Source organism: Anser anser (genome assembly GCF_964211835.1).
Source record: "Anser anser genome assembly, chromosome: 1".
In the NCBI taxonomy this organism is placed as follows: domain Eukaryota; kingdom Metazoa; phylum Chordata; class Aves; order Anseriformes; family Anatidae; genus Anser; species Anser anser.
Window position 1 is genome coordinate 116,086,163 of NC_139720.1, and position 20,339 is coordinate 116,106,501.

Consider the following 20,339-nt stretch of genomic DNA (forward strand, 5'->3'; position numbering starts at 1 on the left):
AAATCCCAGAATTCTTTCTGACTGTGCTTCATGGCAGAGACCAGGTGGCAAACTCACACACATTTTCCTGGACTTCCAATCTCTGGAGGTACTTCAGGCTCCCAAGTACAGAGATGAGTACGTTACACTCAAGTGCAATCCTGAAGGCCCTTAACATGAGCTTCTGCAGTGGGCTACTGGAGTAAGTTAAGAAATAATCTATGACATTTGCCTAGAACACAATGTTTCATTTTTACATGGAATATTTGTACTTTACATTTAGATCATACTGTCAAAATGATGGAAGAAATTTAATCAGCCAAAGCAACCACTGATGTATTAATGAATGAGATCATTAAACACTGTACTTTAGCAAAGATGAACAGTTATTAAATTTGGTCATTGGACCTAAGGGGTCGATTTAGCTGGTTTAGTAAAACCATTTGCTATGCAGTTCAAGGAAAAAGATGTACTTTTGCAAAATGAGACAGTGCCTAGTGGTTTTGTGTTGATCAGGTTTGTCTCATGAGAACATTAGATAGGAAGTGAATCATTCAACAATAATTTTCAGAGCTACAGTGTAAACACCAGCAAAGAAAGTAAATGAGTTTTGACACTAGCTGCAGCCATGAATCTTTCCCCTTTGTTTTTCCATCAGACTGCATTTGCTGCATCATACCACCTCCAAGCACCAGAAAGCAGGCTGATACTCACTTCCTATATAGAAGATTCAAGGCTCAGGGACTGCTCATTGGGTACTTAACTATATAACAAAATTTGATATTCCTGGCAAGCACAAAATGAAAACACATTTACACTTAATGTACTAAATGCATTAAGGGGGGTTATTAGGTATTTAAAGACCTTATCTCAATTTTAACTTATGATGTGTTCACTAACAAGAATTTTAAAATCGTGATTTATGCACCCACTGCTATCATTGAATTCTCTGTTCTTGCAGCATCTGATACATCATAATACATTTATGAACTTCTTCTACTTGGCTATCAATTAAAATATTTTTCACCTCTTTCTATTATTATTTCATTCTCATTTTAGGAAACCCTTTAGAAATGAATAACATGATAAACTGTATACATATTTTTAATCACTCTTTAGAAGACAGGCATAATGAGTAAAGCCTTAATTAATTCTGCATGATGTGTAAGTATTTAACAGGGAAGATATTTTCCTAATTTCCATGAGTGCCTTTTATGACAGAATCCTATTCTTTCCTTTTTGTTAATAGCATGCCTAGCAAACCAGGAGTGCAGAAATAAATAAAATAATCAAATTAAGGATTTATGAGTTTTTGAGAAACCCTTCTAACTTGCAAACTTTTAAAAATGAATTTCCAGAAGAATTGCAGGTTGGGATCCTGTGCAATGCAAGATGATGAGAATGAAAGCTCTGTTTTCACTCACCTGGGCTGCCTATCTGCACTCTCTGGATGCAGTAAAGAGAGTAGACTTCTCCCAAAGGCTAATTCATGAGCTTTTACAAGACATTCCCTAAATATAAGAACTAATTGTGAGAAACAGAGTTGTGTTTTTGCAGTAGAGAATTACTTTTCCGTATTCCAAGGTAGTCGTGTAGTCATAATAAGGAGAAATGCTAAGTAGATAAGTGGACAGTAGAAGGTCTCACTGTTCCAAAATAAGGTAGAAGCTTGAGAAAAACAGGATGAGTGGTGTGAGATCAGTAAAACAAAGGTCACAAGTTCTCAAAACTTAAGAAAGGAGAAATTAAAGGTTGAAAAAAAAGAGAAATTGTACATATAGGGTATAGAGGAGTGTCGAGTAGCTTGTGAACCTGTAGTACTCAGTCAGTGAGGAAACAGGGAAGGTGATCAGGGGTCGGGTAATAGGGAATAAAAGGTTATGATTTGTTTACTAAAATGCGCTCCTGATTGACTGGACGCCCGCCATTGCAATCGCGAATAAAATAGCTTCAGAGAAGATCCTGTCTGAAGAAAATTATTTGAGATTTTTATAAAGCCTTATTTTAGGTGGATTTTTATCTCATGGTTGAGTATAGACTGTAGTTGGAGCATTTCTTGTGTTTGCAGCGGAGCTCACCCGAGCTTGCCATTCTCTGGAGCTCACTAATATCTGGCATCTAGTATTACACTGCACCACACTTAGTAAAGGTGTTTCTAATAATTTCATTAAGTTTTTAGGCTTTCAGATCCACTGGAGGTATTTTCTCCTCTTCAGATTTGTCTGAAATCAGACGATAAGTTGTGGAGGGGAGAAGTACTGGCAGATTTATGCCCAGAGAATGTGGCTAAGTTTCATTTCCAGCTCCTCACTAAGAAACCTGTGACAGAGATCCAAGATTGCCCTGAAAGCTTCTTACCCAGGGTTGTACAGCTGCTCAACAACTTTCTACCCTCACTTTATTTCTCTCTGCAGGCGTCTTCCATCTACTAGGTGATACTCTACAAGGAAGCTCTGTAGAAGCTGGTCATCCTCCTCTGATATTTAAGGCAGGGAAAATCCAGCCTTGATTGCCAGGTATTTTTAGGACTTCTCATCATTGTTTGCTTGCTTTTACTCAGCACAGAATAACAGGAATGGCAGTGAAGGTACACCGTACAGTGTCCACATATTTTAAGAGACCGGTTCTTGTTTATCTTTTGCTATTTTATACTTCTAGCAAAACAGTAGTTCATCTTACATATGAAAAATATTTGTAGGAAGAATCTATTTAGAAAAATAAAAAATCTATTTAGCTGACTTAAAAAATAACAGAAAAATATGAATGCTAAACAGGGCATACATATGATCTAACAGATAAAATATCAGGGGAAAAAAATCTCAGGTTACAAACCCGAAGAATTTATGTGGTTGTATGCATTCTGCAAAAGTTTGGGTATTCACTAGTGGTTAAAATGTAACAACAAGCAGTTGGCCTGGGCTTCTCCATTCATCTTAGAAATGGATTGGATTTGGATACTTCCAAGTCTCTCCACGTACCGTAAAATGATATGGGCTCCCACATATATTTGAAATCTATTTAGTATTCATCATTTTTAAATCTACTTCTAAAAAGAAAACAATGACTGGAACTTTGTGGTGAACAGTCATATTTCTCTCTACTTTCTTCTCTCATTCATTGTCTACTTGCATATCAAAAACCACATAAATAAGATACTCCCTGAACACATCCCCTGACCAAAAAAAAAAAAAAAGAAAAAGACAAAAACACAATGAAGTGTAAATCATACTGCTGAAAAATCATCACACAGCATGGATTAGAAACAAGAAGAATGTAAGCACCATTTCTTCTCCCTTTATTTAGAGAAAAACTGCACAGTGGATTTAGAAAAATATTACATTTCAGTTATACAGCACTCACGAACAGACGAGGATGGATTGGAAAGCTTGGAGAAGAAACAGCAGAAAATCAAGTAGTTATTAAAATGTTTATAGGTCAGGTTGGACGGAGACTAGTAGTGACCACAAATAACCCTCTAATTGCTGTCTTCTGACCTATGTGGAATGAGACAGCAGAAGCAGTTCAATATGAGGGAAAGAGGTCAGTCCAGACTTTTGGCAGAAAATTCAGGTCAGATATCGTATTATATTTCCCCCTTCTCCTCTGAGTGAGAATTATTATCTCAGATGCATAAGCAAAAGTGATTAAGCCATTACCATTTAAATTGAGAGAGAGAGAGAAGAGAAGGTCTTAAGGGAGGCTGCCACAGAGCACTAGCTGGGGCAGAAAGATATGTAAGAGGGGAAAAATTAAATAGCCCTCATAACCTCTTAAAAAATGGCAGTACCAGGACTCCAGAAAGCTCCTCCAAGCCTCTGGGCAAAACAGAGTGAAAAGCTACCTTCTATCACATAGGATGTCTTTTAGGTACAAGCACTGAACCCATGTCATCTTACAAAAAGAGGTGCAATTATAGTGACACGTGGGGAGGACAGAGGTATCAGTGTCAATGATGTGAAAGGAGTTTGAAAGCAAAACTTCTCACTACTTGGACAGGGAAGGAAAGCTAAGTTAATACCAGATAAATGCAGGGGGAGAGCAAGACAGTGAGAGGCAGTTGTGTCTGGGGAGCAGAGGTCAGGCCAAGCAAGGGCTCGCTAGAAGAAGACAACAGGAGGCACTTCAGGCAAGGCAGGGAGAGCAGGGCTGCTGTTATGGGAAGGCAGGACTTGCCCCAATCAGTGGGGTGCAGAGCAGAAATCCTAACGTGGGATCTCTTGAGCTGTTATAGCCTTGTGGTTCTTGGTAAGGAAAATAGGACAGACAGTGTTTCCAGAGAGCTAGTTTTCAGTGCTACAACCTATCCTACCTATGGTAGAATAATCTTAGATTAGAAACCCATACCGAGTTGCTAGAATGATTCTTTCGCACAATTTCAAGCAGTGAGTATGGTTACTGCATATCACATACTATCTCAGCTGTTATTAAATGGGCATTTCTATGTAGAGCAGACATAGCCAGTGCACTGTCTGTTATGATAGGAGGTTGTGAACTTTCCTTTCTCCAGAAAAAGAGGAGAGGAAATTCTTGTGCTGTTTGAATGATAACTAGGGTTAAAAACCAACAGAACAGCACAGGAAAAGAATAATCAAATGCATGTAGTTAATTAAACTACTTCATTTAAGAATTACTAGACAGATGGAAAGACCAACAGACAACTGTACTGAATAATACTTTTAAAAGGTTAAAAGCAGTTAAACTAAAAACAACAACAACAACAAACTGTTCAAGTATTATTCATACCAAAACTTGTGAAAAAGCAATGTACCCATTTGCAGCTGAGTTTTGGGAACATAACATAAGAAAAAGTAAGCATATAAATTCTGTAAGTATAAACTAAGTCCATTAGGGACTCAGACAACGGGAAGTATTGACTTAAAAAAAAAAAAAAAAAGCTGCTTAACATTTTAAGCTTCAAATGAATTTCTGAGGGGGAAAAAAGGCCTGGAAAAGATGGCAAAAAAAAAAAAAAGTCCTAAGTGCTTGTAAGAATTATCTTGGTAAAACTCATAAGATGTAGTGTTCTTCAACACAAATAACCAGGGTTATTTGCAGTATTACTTTATGCGCCCTCTTGCTATCAATAGTTTGGTAGCAAGAAAGAAATGGTGAAGAGTATAATAGCCTTATTTTATTTATTTATTTTTTTAACAAAGTGCTTTGAAAAACTTTCAAAAAGAAAAAGAAGCAATTTGTTTATTCTGAAGCTTTGCACAGTAAGTCTGAAAGTGTATCACAAGGTGTAGTCTCTAGGGAGCTTGGCTAAGGTGTGACTTTAAAGGTGTAAGATATTGGAGGTGAGGTATCTTTCTAAAATGTCTTTTCCACGTAAAATATTTCTTTACTGAAATTCTATGTTAACATTTATTTCAAGGCAAAATGATATGAAGTCAGCATGATCAAAGGGACCATGCTAACTGAGTAACAAACAAATAAGAAAAAGAACAGCAACACACCAACAAAGGAGAGTCTTTTTCCCATGAAGTCAACATCAATGTTTTGCTTTTTTACTGATGTAATGTTATAGGAGAGGCTGTTGTAAATCAAAAACGGGGTTAATCAGACCAGAAAAATAACAGAGAGGAATTTGATACCATTACAAACTCTTGAACCCAATGAGTTGGTTTGCGCGTCAAAATTTTTCAGAATGTCATTACTCTGGGCCCCCTATCTACCCTGTACACTTCAGAGTTGTTGATTAGTTTCAGGACTCACTACTTCTAGATAGAAAAGCCTTATGAGTTTCTATGCTTCACTGCTCTGTGTGCTCTCTATTATGAGGAGAGGATTACCGTATTTTCCTCTGTTTTATAATTCCTATCAAACAGATGTCACTACGAAATACTGATGAAATCCACTTAATTGGTGCCCTTCAAGCTATTTACATCTACTTACCTCTCACAATTAATTGGCTTTGGTGCTCCACAGCTGCTGCATCATTTCTGGCTATACAGGTGTAATTCCCATTGTGCATCAGCGAAAGATTAGAGATCCTTAAGGAGCTGGTGAAGTCGATGTTGTCAATAGTCACCCCAAGGCTGGCTGGGATGGGTCTGCCGTCCTTCTGCCAGGTGATGGTGATGGGCAGATCTCCAGAGACCACCACACAGGGAATGAAGACCCGCTGTCCAATGGAGAACCTTGGGAACTCAAAAGGCTGAATAAAAGGTGGAACTGAAACAAAACAGAAAAGAGGAGCTATTGCAGGTATGGTCCCATGCCTGAAAATAGCATAACTGAACAGATACTTAGCATGTGAGACGCTGAATATGTAATAACAATATCTTTGATAGTCATAAAAAAAGTACATCTTTTGCAAATGCCTTTCTGAAATTGGTTTTCTTTTTCTTGGCCAGATGCATTAAGCAGAGATGACAAGCACTGAAATCCCTGGCTTCTACAGACACCAGAAACTGCTGGCAGGTTCCTGCGAGAGTAATCAGCCCCTCTCCAAAAAATTCCACTTCCAGCTCATGACTCGCCAGATTTTTCACCAGTGTTATTGCCTGGATAGTCCAGAAAGATCTAATCAGCTTTCAGGATTTGGTGTGAGGACCTTGTTTAGGATCATACAATAAACCTGGAAGAAGCTCCAGCTTTGTCTCTGAGACATAATGAAAGGGAGTGTAAGCTTCTATAACTCTTCTTAGATTTTTTTTCAAAATGTTTCAAGGCACAGTTTTCACTAAGACTGTGTGGAGTTGTGCAGTGAAAGGTACATACAGTATTTGTAGGTCAGAACTTCAGTAAAAGATGATTTCTAAACAGAGGGCCAGTACAAGACATAAAATCTCAAGCTGGAATTTAATTCCTGCTAAGCATATTTTGCTTGAATTTATTTCTGCTTTATTATTCTGTGGATGGAAAAAACAAACAAACAAAAAAGACACCAACACACAAAAGAAACAAACAAAAAAAAAAAACCAAGAAAAAACACAAACAAAAGCACTTTTTTGAATTATAGGGAAGAATTTCACTTTTAAGGAAATATTTTGTTCTCAGGTACTGTAAATAAAAACAAAGGAAATAATGGTTTGGATTCAGTAAACAAAACAGGAAGTAATAGGGGGGTCTTACTTTCTGCCAGCTTGGGTTGAAACATTTGCCCCAAATCAGGCAGATTGGAAATCAAATACCTACCCAGCTGAAGAAATTTGAACCTTCTCCCAGTCTCAGGGGAGCACTCTAACAACCAGAGCATTGGTCTAAAATGGGTTTCTGTCAGCCACTCCTAAGAAGACTATAAAACCAACTTTGCAGTCAATACTCAAATACTCACTTATCAAAAGAGAAGACTCTTAGAGGTTATGTACCTTAGATATAGGAGTGCATTTGCCTGTTCTTGCCTGAGAGATTACTTATACATAGTCTGAACTACATTTGAACATCTTTAACAGGAACGATCAAAGGACACCCACAGCAGAACATTTATACTGCTCTATATCAGTTAGCTTCAGAAGAAAATGGAGCTGCTGGATTTATCTATTTGTGTTTCTTTTGTCCTTTCACCCTTTAGCAAAACTAAAGCTGTATTTTCACGGAAAATGAAGTAGAAAAGGAGAAAAGCTCTTCAAAACATTTGCAAGGTATGCCAGCCCATTGACTTTCTTAGCAGCACTTTTACTCCTCCGCCAGTCTCCTTCTTCTGGGATACAGGGACAGGTACTTCTGACCATTACATTGTGGCTGCTCTTCCATTAGGAGTAAGAACGATTATTATTAAGGAAGTGATACCAAACTCCCCGAAGGACAAAAACGTTATTCAATGGCTTATACAAGTGTACATAAGCATCACGGTGCAAGAGGGAGATAAATAAGATGATAAATCTGCTGCTTTTGGCTTAGACATGTTACAATTTAATGAGGAGAAGTTACAGCCATGCTCGTCTGTCACAGAGAGGTGACATCAGGCCTCAGGTACACAAATGCAGAGTGTAACATCTTCTTACAGGTTTTCCATTACCTTTTTCTTTTTCTCTTGGGACCTAGTGTTACACAGTGAGACAAAATGTCTGCCTGCCTCTTCTATTTGTCTTGGTGTGCCTTACACAATGATTGAGATTTGGTTTCCTTGTGCATCAACAGAAAATGACCAAATTTCTCTCAGTATTTTTGACACACATTTTACAATGTAAGTGGGAATGAGAAATTTTAAGTATGAGACTGTCAGGAGGTTTTGATAAAACCTTTCCCCTTGATGAGTGCTGCTATCTGCTAAATGCCAAACAGACCCTCTACACTGACTGTGTTGGCCAGCACATTTCTGCTCAAACCCTTCTCATATGTATCGTTACCAAAAGATACACTAAAATTCAGGACAAAGTAGTAAATTGCTTCTGTATTTTCTGCTGAGCATGTAATAGATTTGAACTGATCTTTCACAGACAAAATATATCAGGAGTCAGACAACATATTGCTCAAGGATTATTCAATGCATCCTCACCCTTCATCTCCCTGATGAAAAAAAAAATTAGGAGCAAGATCATTAGGTCACGTTAAAATAAAGTATTCCTCACAAAATAATAATTTGCAAAGCTGCATTTACCAACTCTAAAATTTAAGCAGCAGCCTGCAGAGCATTTCAGAAATTGGGTAAAATATTTACAGATAGTACATTTTACCTCTGCTTAGGGTTTTAAGATATAGAGGAAACCAACATTTATTTCTGCTTCATAACATATAATGTATATTCAACCTGCAGCATCTTGCAGTCCTGACAAGGACCTTGTTTTGAAAATCAGTGAGTAACGTAAAATCAGTACTTAAAAACAGTAGATAGTCTAAGGATAACTTCAACGTTTGCAATAATGTTTTTAAAGCTACAATATTTATCAGTTGGGGCTGGTAAAAGGAGTTTCTGATGTCCTAACACAGCAGATAAATTATCTTCCTGCTAATTTGCAGAAGGCAAAAATCACCAAAAATCACTTATTAAAAGCTTAGGAATAGAATAAAACACAGACAAAGTCAGGAAAATCACTTCTGAAATACAAGGTTTGCCTTGTATATATTTCTGAAGTAAAACGCTAACATATACTCCTAACAGAAGAGACTGTTCTGCTCGATTAACAATCACGTTTTGAGATTTTTTGGAAAATAAAGCATTATCATTGACAAACAGCGCTTTAAAAAAAAAAAAAAAAAGAGAGAGGGAGGTATACAACTTTAAATCTGAGAGAAAAGTTCCCATATGGTAGATGTATTTAAAATGTGTTTTAAATACTTTAAAGTGTATTGAAGTATTTTTCTTACTCTATGCATAGATTCTGTTTGACCATATTTCTGAGCTTGTATTTGTTTTTGTTCAGTAAATTGTGCTATTATATATAACATGTTACATATTAACTACATAGAGAGAAGGTTGTGTGTGCATGTGTATATGGAAGAGAAGCTTCCTCCTTTACTCACAACAAGCAAAAGAGTGAAAATTGCTTCTCCATGCAATGAAGTACAATGACTTGGGAATACTTTATTGATGAGTGCTTGAATTAAGTGTCTATTTAAGAAGAGGATCATGGGCCAGACTCATTAGTGCTAATGCAGGAAAATTTAAATTATGTTTTTGTGACCTAGCAAGGTCTTCTCTACCTCTGGGAGATTACTTTAAAGGAGAGCTTCCATGCTGCTCTCCATTAGCAAAGGAACATCCTTAATTTCTTGCCCTCTGTTCCAGGGGAATTATGTTGGAAGGATCTGCTGAGTTGATTCACTAAAACAGAGTATCCTGCAGATACCCTGTCTCCTGTAGCAGCCTTGTGAAAACAGTGTTGCTCTCTTGCAGCAGTAAAATAGTAAGATAAAAGTCATTCTCTTGTTTATCATTAGAAAGTGCTCCCTAATGGATTTTCCTGTAACAACACTGTTGAAGGAGCTGTGCTCACACTATGAAGTACCCTTCGCAATGAGTACACAGAACACAGGTCCATTGGCTGATGCAAAGTAATAGCCACCAAACTATATAACCCTCTAAAGCAACTATGTGAATGCAGATTTCATGCACTGGGATTGCAAGAATCAAAACTGTTTTGTCTTTGCACAGAATCTAGCCACAGTCTAGTCATATTTAAGTTTTATCAGCCTTCACTTGTTTCTCCTAAGCACCGCCATCCCTTGTGGGTGACAGCTGAGCAATTGCACACAGCTACTGAAGCACTGCATTTTTCTGCTTCTCTCTTTTATGTATTGAGTCTATCAGTAGGACACATCATTCACCAAACTGTTGATAGCATTTACCAATCTGAGCTAAATATGCTGCTCTCTTGTTGAGTGCTAGTGGATCCTGTCTTGAAAAGGGGGAATACCATTATATTATTAGGCCTTTTTAACTGTATGCATTGAAAAAAACCAAACTAGTCTCCATAATGCCTCTGCTGTTGCACAACATTTCCATACACTTGTAGGCTCATTAGTTACCAGAATTAACCCATTATTCAAAGGTTTTCAAAATCTTACCACTACAGAGTGTGGCTGAGGAAATGTTGTGGTGCACCTTTCCAAGCCTCAGCCCCCACTCCCCCTTCCTGCAATAAAACACTGGTAGTGACAGGCTCCCCCCTGCTCCTCCAAAATAAGAGAGGAATTAAAATGTTGCATAGAAGCCAAGAGTGCTTCTATGTCAGTTTTCATCCATCTATCAAACCACCTCTTTCAGCCTCCATTGTGAGGGTAAGGAAGCATGCCCTTATCATAGAAACCACCCTGAAAATCTAGGATGGGGAGAAGCTCAGTTCCTTGCCCAAGGGGATGCATTTGCTTATGTTTTTTTAAAGAGAAAACTTTCCTGATGTAAAGATAAGTTAACAGCTGTGAGAGCATATTAACAGAAAAGCTGTTATCTTCATTGTTAAAGTGCCATGTGATAAAAGGCCTCTCTTGTAGGTTGTACATCCAGAAGCACTTACCCGGTACATTACTTTTTGTATGCTTTTGGAACCTGGTTCTGAGCTATTGCCCTTGTTTAGCCCCTACGTGATCTAAAGTGATCTCTGTCCTCAGGTAATACTGTGAAAAGTTGAACCCAACTAAATCACAAGATCCAAAAGTTCCAGATTTAGATGAGAAAGGACTTCAACAGAAGGACCGCTTGCTCTGAAAATTATTCCTGTAAGTAGTTTGACTGGTTTCACACTAGCTTCCTCTTCATCGCTATTCCATGACTGTACATAAGCAGCTGATTTTGTAGCTTTCTGCCCTTCTGTTACGTCAGTGTTGATGTCCTCCATTTCACTCCCCACACACACCCTTCCCCACCATCTCCTGCTATGTACTATACACTGACTTGAAGTTAAGGTAGCATATTCCGTACCTGCTCTACCGTGTGCATGCACACTCATGCTTTTTACTTACTTACTATGTACTTACTATATGGATTTACATATACTGCTAATAGCACAAACTAACTTGACAAAACAGTCATTAACATTTTAAGAACAATTCTAACAAATATATATAAAAGTATTTTAAATATAATTGAATGCAAAAATGCAAGAACATGCTTTCTTCCAAACCCAAACTAAACAAAGCTGCATTGTAAGAGAGGAGTGCTAGCTTTTGAAAGACCCAAGTGTAAATATACAGATCTTCTTGAACTGCTATTCAAGTATTAAGACTCATTTCATATTTTTTTACCTAAAAATGACTATTAAGTGGATTTCTGCAGGATCATTTGCACAACTGGACATCCATTCTCATCACACGGACCTTTTGTGATTCCTGCATATGACAACTCCAGTGACTTCAGGAGATCTGAATATTTCTTCCTGAAGGAGTTGGAACAAGCTTGGAGGGATCCAAAAAAATATTGCATGGGAGAGTGAGAGAAAGAAATGCAGGACCTGTTATAGTGAAAGAAGTTTCTGAAGGACATCAAAGCCAGAAGTTTATTCTCATTCAAACTATTGGAAATTTTCAGTCAAAAGTACATATGAGAAGTTATGTCCTGCATATATGCAGGAAACAGAATTCACACATGCTGTAATCCACACTATAGATTGAAAGGAGCATAAATAAATTAGCAAACTGTTTGACAACAGCATGAACCATGGTCCAAAGGACACTTGAAAGATCCTCCCCTCAAAGGTTTTTCCTTTCTTTGTCTGCCAGACTATGCCTGTCCATCTCACTGTCCAGAATAGTCCTCCCTGAACTGATCTGCAATGCAAATCCATCAACAATCTATCTCTATATAATTATATATAAATTACATGTATAATATATATATATATCTAATATTATAATATGTATTATATAAATATTATCCTGGTTTCAGCTAGAATAGAGTTGATTTTTCTCATAGTAGCTGGTATGGTGCTGTGTATGGGGTTTAGGATGAGAATAATGTAGATAACATCCTGATTTTTTAATCGTTGTTGAGCAGTGCTTACACTAACTCAAGGACTTTTCAGCTTCTTCTACAGCTGAAGATTGTACATCACTTACTTCATACATATTATTACTATAATCATTATTATTATTATTTCTCTTCCTTTTCTGTCCTATTAAACCATTTTTATTTCAACCTGCAATCTTTTACTTTTTTATTTTTTCCCAACTCCCTTCCCCGTCCCACTGGGGGAGGTGGGGGGGGAGAGGCAGCTGGAGCAAACGGCTGCGTGGTGCTTAGCTGCCTGCTGGGTTGAACCACCACAAATATATAATTTTGTATATTAGAAAAGGCTGAATCCTTCCCAGGAGAGATGAGGAGGATCTATTCAAACAGTTGGAACATGGAGTTTTTCAGGAACAGCCCCTGTTCAGTTTGCATGTTTTCTAAAATGAAACAGACTGGTACAATTATTTTATGCAGTTCACAACAGGTGAAGTGCTATCACTTCAGCACCAGGTAATGAGAAGCCTTCTAAATCAATGGGATATATAAGCTTTACCAGATCAGAAACAGCACTTTTGGACACCACTTTTTTTTTTTTTTTTTTGGATGCTGCACCCGTCCTCTCAGGGGCTTCTTTTTCAATTAATTTCTGTCTGAGAAGTGTGAATAGCAGCAGGCTGTTTACATGAGAAGTGTGTCCCATGAGACTGATGAAAAGAAAATCATCACTTAATACTGATAGCTTCTACTGTAGCGGAGAAAACTGTTACTATAAATTTCATAATAAAAAAAAAATGGAGATAATGACACTCCTGCTTTTAAAATGCTTCCAGATCCACTAAAATGCTGCAGAAGAGATATTGCTAATATTATTTTACCACCTTGCCAATTGAAGGGTTGTTTTTCAGTGCAAATATGAAAGTTACAGATGGGGTGGGTAATATAAGCTTTTATTTTTTTGCCAACACTTCCCATTGTAAGACTACTTTCAATTGCTTGCTGTTTGACTTTTGTTTGGATAGTAATTTTCCAGGCCAGGTGTCTGCCTCAGGCTCACCCATTTCAGCTGGAAAGTTGCAGCTACAACTGTTTGGCCACTTCCAAGAATAAGGGAAGAGGGTGGAAAAACAGGGATGATATTTTGATCCTACCATAAAAGCAAAAAATAAAAAGCCATTATGAGAATTTGAGCAGTCCAACTTGCCCCATGGCTTTCAACCTCAGCAGGTGACAGCACTATCACAGATGTTCTTGCTGTTCCTATGAAAAATCATCAAAAGGGTGCCCAAATTTTGTAGTCTGAGCACAAACAGTTGTATAAATAGACAAACAGCAGTTATTACATCCTCAGAAGTGATTTTCCAGTAATGAACAGCTAAGAGCTTCCATCATTGACTCTGAACACATCCTAGAACTACCCTCAGTGGCTAAGTTAGTTACAGCCACATGCACAGGTATAGTCTGGTGAGACCTCAGAAATCAAGGCAAACAGAATTCCCTCTCTAGTGCTTGTACAGCTGCCCATACTAGGCCCAGGAAGCATAGACAAGAAAGTAATCTGAATGCACAGAGAAAGAGAGGAAACCTGGGGGCCCAGATGAGTGTTGGAAACCAGTCTCTGTTGCTGGGCATGCAGACAGCAGCAATGAGAGATGGAGCAGAAACTCAAAATGGTGCCCAGGACAATAAAAGGGAATTGCAGAACTGGATTTAAGAGCAGTGGGAGAAAGTCAGAAGTCAGGATCAGGCTTACAGTGGGATTGCAGGTGATGGAGGCTGCTAAAGAGTAGTTGGGAAAACAGCTGGGGATGTGAGACCGAAACAAGAAAATAGTGGGGTGGGATACAGCACTGACAGAGGGTGAAGACCCACATGAAGGAGAGACAGATTGAAAAACAGTGGAAATGGAGAAAATTAAGACTGGCAGAAAGTTTGGAGTGTAAATGGAGACTGGGAGGATGGCTGGGAATTCTGAGGGGAAGACTAGCTCTGAGTCATGAGAACAAGGCCCCAGGAAAATAAAGACGGAGGTGTGAAAGACATGGAGTGTAGACAGGACTAGGGCAAGAATGAGCAGGAGAAGATGGAGGAGAACAGGTCATACTTAGGAGGAATGAACACAAAAGTCTACCTCTTCTACAAAATATTCTTCTCTTTCTAAGATGTCATCCTGTAATAGTCCTCTTCTGCCAGCAGAAGCATAAGAATCTCACAGGCAAACCACTAGAGCTGGGTGACATAAGGACTAAGAAACTAGTGCTGCTAGGAATAATTCTGTTCTTGGCAAGGACCTGCACAGTGTCCTTAACAAGGTTAATCTTGATGATTACTTCTGAGGATGTCATAAATGCTGTTTCCATTTTGCAGGAGGGGAAGAAGAGGGCACTTAGTTTACAACAAAAGCTAGAAGGAAATTGAATTTAACACAGGCCAGAACAAAACATGTTGAAAGATTATTACAGTTGAAAATGAAAGCACTCAAAAGGTATAAAAATATCAGAAATTAAGTATGCAAGTATAGCCATAGCCTCCCCATTACGTACGGATTACAGCGTGGGTAGATTTCATGGCTGTTGTCAGAACTCAGAACTGGCCAATTCATTTGTCTAAATGAAAAAAAGAAATTGCCAAGATGGCTTGATTTCCAAAAAGCTCCGTTAGGACTCAGGAATGGTTCCAACAGTGCTGTGTCTGCCAAACAGAAACCTGCTTATTTTCCTGCCAGCTTATCCACTCAGCTTCCAGCAGCCAGCTTACAAGGCTGCTAGCTTCCAAGATCCAGATTCTGGGGCTTAGACAATGGACAGGCAAGGGGCTGGGGGTGGGAGGGCTGGCATGCCACATCTCTCTGGGCCAGCCATTTGGAGTCCACAGACCACTTGGGAAAGTGGCTCTGTGGACATGGGTACCAGCTCTTCCTGAAAACGTGGCAACTGATTTAATGTAGTGTCTAATTGATTCTTCTAATGAGTAACACAAAGAAGTAGCTGGCTCAGTGCTGAATAACACATAGATGCCCAGCTCAAAGATTCTGGCTTCTTGACAGCCTCCCAGGTGCAGAGCAAGGCTCTGTAAATCCCACTCTTAGGTTCTCTGGCAGGCAGGATTTCATTCTGAAGTTAGTGCCAAGAAACTTTCTGTTCTGAGATCTTACAGTGATTTGCAAAGAATGTCCTCAAGATTTTGCTTTCATTTAGATATTTATAAATCTCAAAATACCGTACAGAATGGACAGCCCTCTTGTATTTAATTACATGCTCATGCTGTTGCATATCTTTGTTTGGACGGTGCTTTTGACAAATCCTCATTCAAGACAGAATAAGGATGCCTCATGTACTGGAGAATTTGGTAAGTAGGCAGTAAATGAGGCAGAGGTTTGCAGACACGAATGGCCAGTTGTATGTGTAATAGATATAAGCACTACCCTGTAGAGCCAAAATCTGAATCCACCTTTGCAACAGATCTCTCAGATGGTGCTAATTAAATGACTTAAATCTATCTTTCCCATCAGGTTGCCAAGCTGTATAATGGAATGTATTAAAGACAAAGAACTCTTATTTTGATGAAAGCAGTGCATTGAACATATAAACTCTATATAACATCATGTAAACTGGGGGGAAAAAAAATCAAGCTGTAGGCATCTGAAAGTGAATATACAAAAAATTGTGGATAGTTTTAAGTTTTGTCTATGCCTCAGCTGCCATTTGCCATAGAGGTCCTTATCACCTTCTTTGGGGGTTTTGAAAAAACTTGTTTCTGAAACATTCTGATATCACAGAGATTATCACCTCAGAAAAACTCATGAGGAAATTTGTAATTATATCTTAAGAATGGAACATGGAGGAAACCAGATACCAAATAGCCCATTAAGTACCACCTATTTTGAATAAACCCTCAGATGACTGGTTTGGGGTCACTCAGGAAGCTTGCAGCAGAAATGAGAACAACCCAAAGGACCCATGGTGTTGTGCATGGGCAATAATCCTCCTTCTGTTTCTCTGAAGAAGAAATAAGTAGAGTGATAATATGAGAAGCTGAACTAAAGATAATGATATCATATACCTTGAAAAAGTCCAGGGCATGTTGAAATGCCTAAGACACTTTTTCTGTAGCCAGCTTTGGCTGCCCAACTGCCCAAGCTGAATGGATAGACTGATGGATTGTTCTGTCTGGCTACATTCATTCTGATCATCACTTGAAGAAATGTATCATTTAAAAGGTAGCATTCCTCACCAGATTTACCCTAGTAAGCTTTCAGTGCAATAGCAACACAGTTATTAATTTGGCATTCATTTCTTCAGCTGCTTCAATAGATCTGCAATATTATTTTGATGTCAAGCAAAGTACCACAAATGTGAAAAGAAATGGTGACATTAGCTTTTTATGACACAGGATGTGACCAGTGATCCTGTTGGTTTCAGGTACATGAGTTACCACACCTTTCAGAGAACAAATTGCTAGTGTTTTAAGGCTAATCCCCTAACCTCTTGAAATAAATAGCAATTACTTCACTCGAATCTGAAAGCAAGAATGGGCTAAACAAACCAAACAGAAAGAAAATAAAAGATCAGGTATCTGTAACAAAGTAATTTTAGCTATGTCCTCTATTTCTGAGTTCCCAAGGACTTCAAGAATGGTAAAATTATATTTCAGTTCTTCCTACAGGCTCACGTGAAGCTCATTGTTTAGTGGCCCCATTGCTCAAAACAAGGTGTTACTACAATCAGGTTCTGTATCTTCTGTGTCCTTGTGAATAGGTCTGAACATCACCAAGATCAGAATAGCCTGAACAAATGTTAAAAAAAACCAAACAAACTGTTCTTGTCTATTGCTGAAGTCTTTCAGGTCCATCTGAACATCCTCGTTTGGGACTATTTGAATAGATTTTAAGCATCCTGTTAGAATTTCAAGTCAAATTTGTTTATAGTGCTAACTTTCTACAGCAGACACTGAAAGGCTTGCTTAATAACAATAAAGAAAGGTGAATGCTTGTAGTTCCTGTCTCTGCTTATTAGTAGAAAGACATGCTTTAAAATTCTCATCTTATTTGTTAAAAGCTAGAAAGCCACCAGCTAATGAAAATGTGGACTTGGCCATCCAGCAGAGAAAGAGTCACCAGTGAAATTTAGGTGACAAAACATTCATCTACTGTAGTGAAAACTGCTCATAGAAAATGTATTTCTGTAAGGCTTCCTGTTGGAAAGCAAGGGGAATATACCCCACAAACTGAATAAAGGAGGGTAAAAATTGAGACAGAACAAGACAGTGTCTGATTATTATCTGTCATCATTTAAAATAAAAATAAAAATTTCAGATTTTTGTTTAAGAGTTCATTATCTAACTGACAGGAGAATCCTATGTGTGCAGTTCTGTCTTTCTATAAACCACAAAAGCTATTAGCTCCACTGTAGTTTTCCAAGTCAATCTTACCTTTTACTGTCACGTGAACACTCTGGCTGGTGGACAGCTGGGGCTGAACGAGGACATTGCATGTGTATTCACCCTCATCTACTTCCTTCTGCACATCTGAAAGCTTCAGTGTCCCGTTGTTCTCAAATGCCACTTGGCGATGGTTAAAGGGTAGCAGGTTAGAGTTCTTGTACCACTTGATGGAGTAATATGGGTAGCCAATTACACGGCAGTGGATGTAGGTGTCCCGTCCTGCTATTGCTGTGATGTTTTTCATTGGTCGAATACTTGCTGGCCCTGGAATTGTAAAAATGAACTCTTGAAATCAATTTAAATGTGCATTTGCTTGTGGAAACAGGCGTATATATTTCTGAATATACCAATGTTGTTAACATTTACAAATGCAGCTTACACAACACTTCTTAGTATTTGACAGTTTTTGCTTTTAAGAGCCACTTAAGCAGTTTCCCTAATCTTTATATGCTCTAGTTTTAACTCACCCTGCAGCTTACATACCAATTACGTGGAGATACATATTTGCATTATCCAACACTCGTCTGATAAAATCTTTGCTGCATTACAAATTAAAAGGCAGAGGATGATTTAATTAATGTGAAATACTAACACCGATACAAAGCAAAAACCCTGTTACACATGAGAATGCTGACAAAGTTAGCATTTATTTTGACGTATATAAAGTATAATACCATGAGGATGGGTATTATGCCATGTAGAGCTGGAAATGCAAGCTAAAGTACTGTGTACATGAATAATTACAATGAATGTTGGACAAGTAAAGGAGGAAAGAAAAAGAAAAAAATCATGCACAGTAGGACTAAAGTAAAGAAACTGTGAACTAATAAAAATGGATATAGGAAAGATAGACTATAGAACACAAGCCAAAAGAGATCTTCCAACATTTAACCATATCATACACTTTCTAGATGGGGCTAGAAAGGTGGGGTTGGGAAAAAAAAAAGAGGGGGGGAGGGAGGAACAGGAGAGGGAAAACAGTCAGTTGGTTTTGGCATTCCAAGACTCATTTCAACACATGCAACAATCTTCTTCTCAACTACAATGAGTTATGTGTGTTTTTTTGAGGAGCTGATTTGACAAGCACCTCTTACGTTTATTCGAGCCTGGTACAGGACGACTCCAGCAGAGTTGTTGGCAATACAGCGATAAACTCCACCATCTCGGACCTGAGTGTTAGAGATATTCAGGTAACTGACCACGTTCCCTTCAGAGGTGATAATCTGGCTGATACGATGACTGCCATCCTTCACAATGGGATCTTCGTCCAGTGTCCAAGTGATGGTAGGCAGGGGGGTCCCCTTCACATTGCACATAAGAGAGACAGGCTCTCCTGGACTCACCACTTTCTCACTGAAGGCAGAAATGATTTTGGGAGTTCCATCTGCCAAGGGAAAGAAAAGCAAGAGATGAGTACTTACATGCTGTAAATCTGTTCCCTCTATCCTGAAGCCTAATCACATAAACCAAGATCTTTTTAGAAGAGATGTAAATAACTGTATTCCAGGATGTAACTCTAATCACTACAGGACAGAAACAAATTTTGGTAGATTACTTAAGTAATACTTTTCTAACTGCAGGTGTCTTTGTCATCTTCTAAGAACACTTGTATGGACCCCACTGAAGGAAAAGCACTTGAATAGATGGACCAGGGCTCTGCACAGCTATATGAACTGCCAGATTCTTGCAGAGAGGTGTCAGTCATAGACAATTCATCACTAACAACATGCAGCAAAGCCTTAACATGCTTGGAATTTTACCTCTTCTGGTACATTTCAGGTCCTTTAAAAGTTAAGGATGAACCCTGCTGACAAGAGTCGGGCATAACTTGTATAGGCTAATTTCACACAGCTGTGTCAATTCAGTTTAGTCCTGACCCACAATACCCCATTTAGAGAAGTATTATGTTAAGCTTCTCCTGAATACAGATTGCCAGTAATAGTAGTGATGCTATTTTCTTTCTCTGGTCATATTGTGCTACAGATAAATATCGCTCTGTGATGAGAGCATTCAAATACTTTCTTGTGTGGTCCATGTCACAATTCACTCAGCCTCTGCCAGGTAAATGAATAAAGAGAATGGATGGATACACAGACTTTGAGATTTTAAGTAGGAAGCAGGATTATATAATCACCTCAGCAGAGAGCTTGGAGGTGTAACATTTAGGAATGCTGACACTCTGCTATTAGTTAGGAAGTTCTTTCTGAGATCATGTAATGCATGGTTGTTCTCCTTTGAAAATTATACTTTCAAAGCTGTGTCTAGAAGGGATTTCATTGTAATTGGGAGCAAAAGTGCAAAAGGCCATGTATCAAGATCATTAGGCAGAACACTGGAAACAAGCCAGTCAGAAGTTTGGACAACAATGCTGTAGGCTACTGTCTGGTTTTAAAGAACCAAGTGGCAAGTAAACTAACTTCAGTGTTCCTACAGTGTTAGCACCTGCAAGAAACAACAGGAAAAGGCTACTCATTACCTAGAGAAAGGAAAAAGTCACTCGAAAACTCACCTTGTTCATGAGGCTTTTTAAACACAACAATTTCAGTTTCACACAGGACAAAGGATGTCAGGACAGGACTTACAAGCCTCA

The 20,339-nt window shown here is 38.4% G+C and overlaps 1 protein-coding gene and 1 long non-coding RNA gene across 9 annotated transcripts in view; one reads left to right on the forward strand and one right to left on the reverse strand.

Moving 5' to 3' along the window:
- Positions 1-20,339, reverse strand: part of DSCAM (DS cell adhesion molecule) — a 484,619-nt gene that overhangs the window by 156,524 nt on the left and 307,756 nt on the right. For 7 of the 8 annotated variants that reach the window (XR_014577293.1, XR_014577294.1, XM_083819320.1 and 4 more), the window contains 3 exons: positions 18,837-19,133; positions 17,738-18,013; positions 5,875-6,153 (listed from right to left, as the gene is read on the reverse strand). Coding sequence is in view for 6 of the 8 variants with exons in the window: in XM_083819320.1 (XP_083675446.1) it covers positions 5,875-6,153; positions 17,738-18,013; positions 18,837-19,133 (852 nt within the window). In the remaining 2 variants the exon portion in view is untranslated. The remainder of the gene's footprint in view (positions 1-5,874; positions 6,154-17,737; positions 18,014-18,836; positions 19,134-20,339) is intronic. The other variant, XM_083819321.1, reaches the window with a different exon arrangement.
- LOC310890792 lies at positions 6,047-7,168 on the forward strand. Its single transcript, XR_014577310.1, has 2 exons — positions 6,047-6,186; positions 6,336-7,168. It is a non-coding gene; the product is annotated as an uncharacterized lncRNA (long non-coding RNA).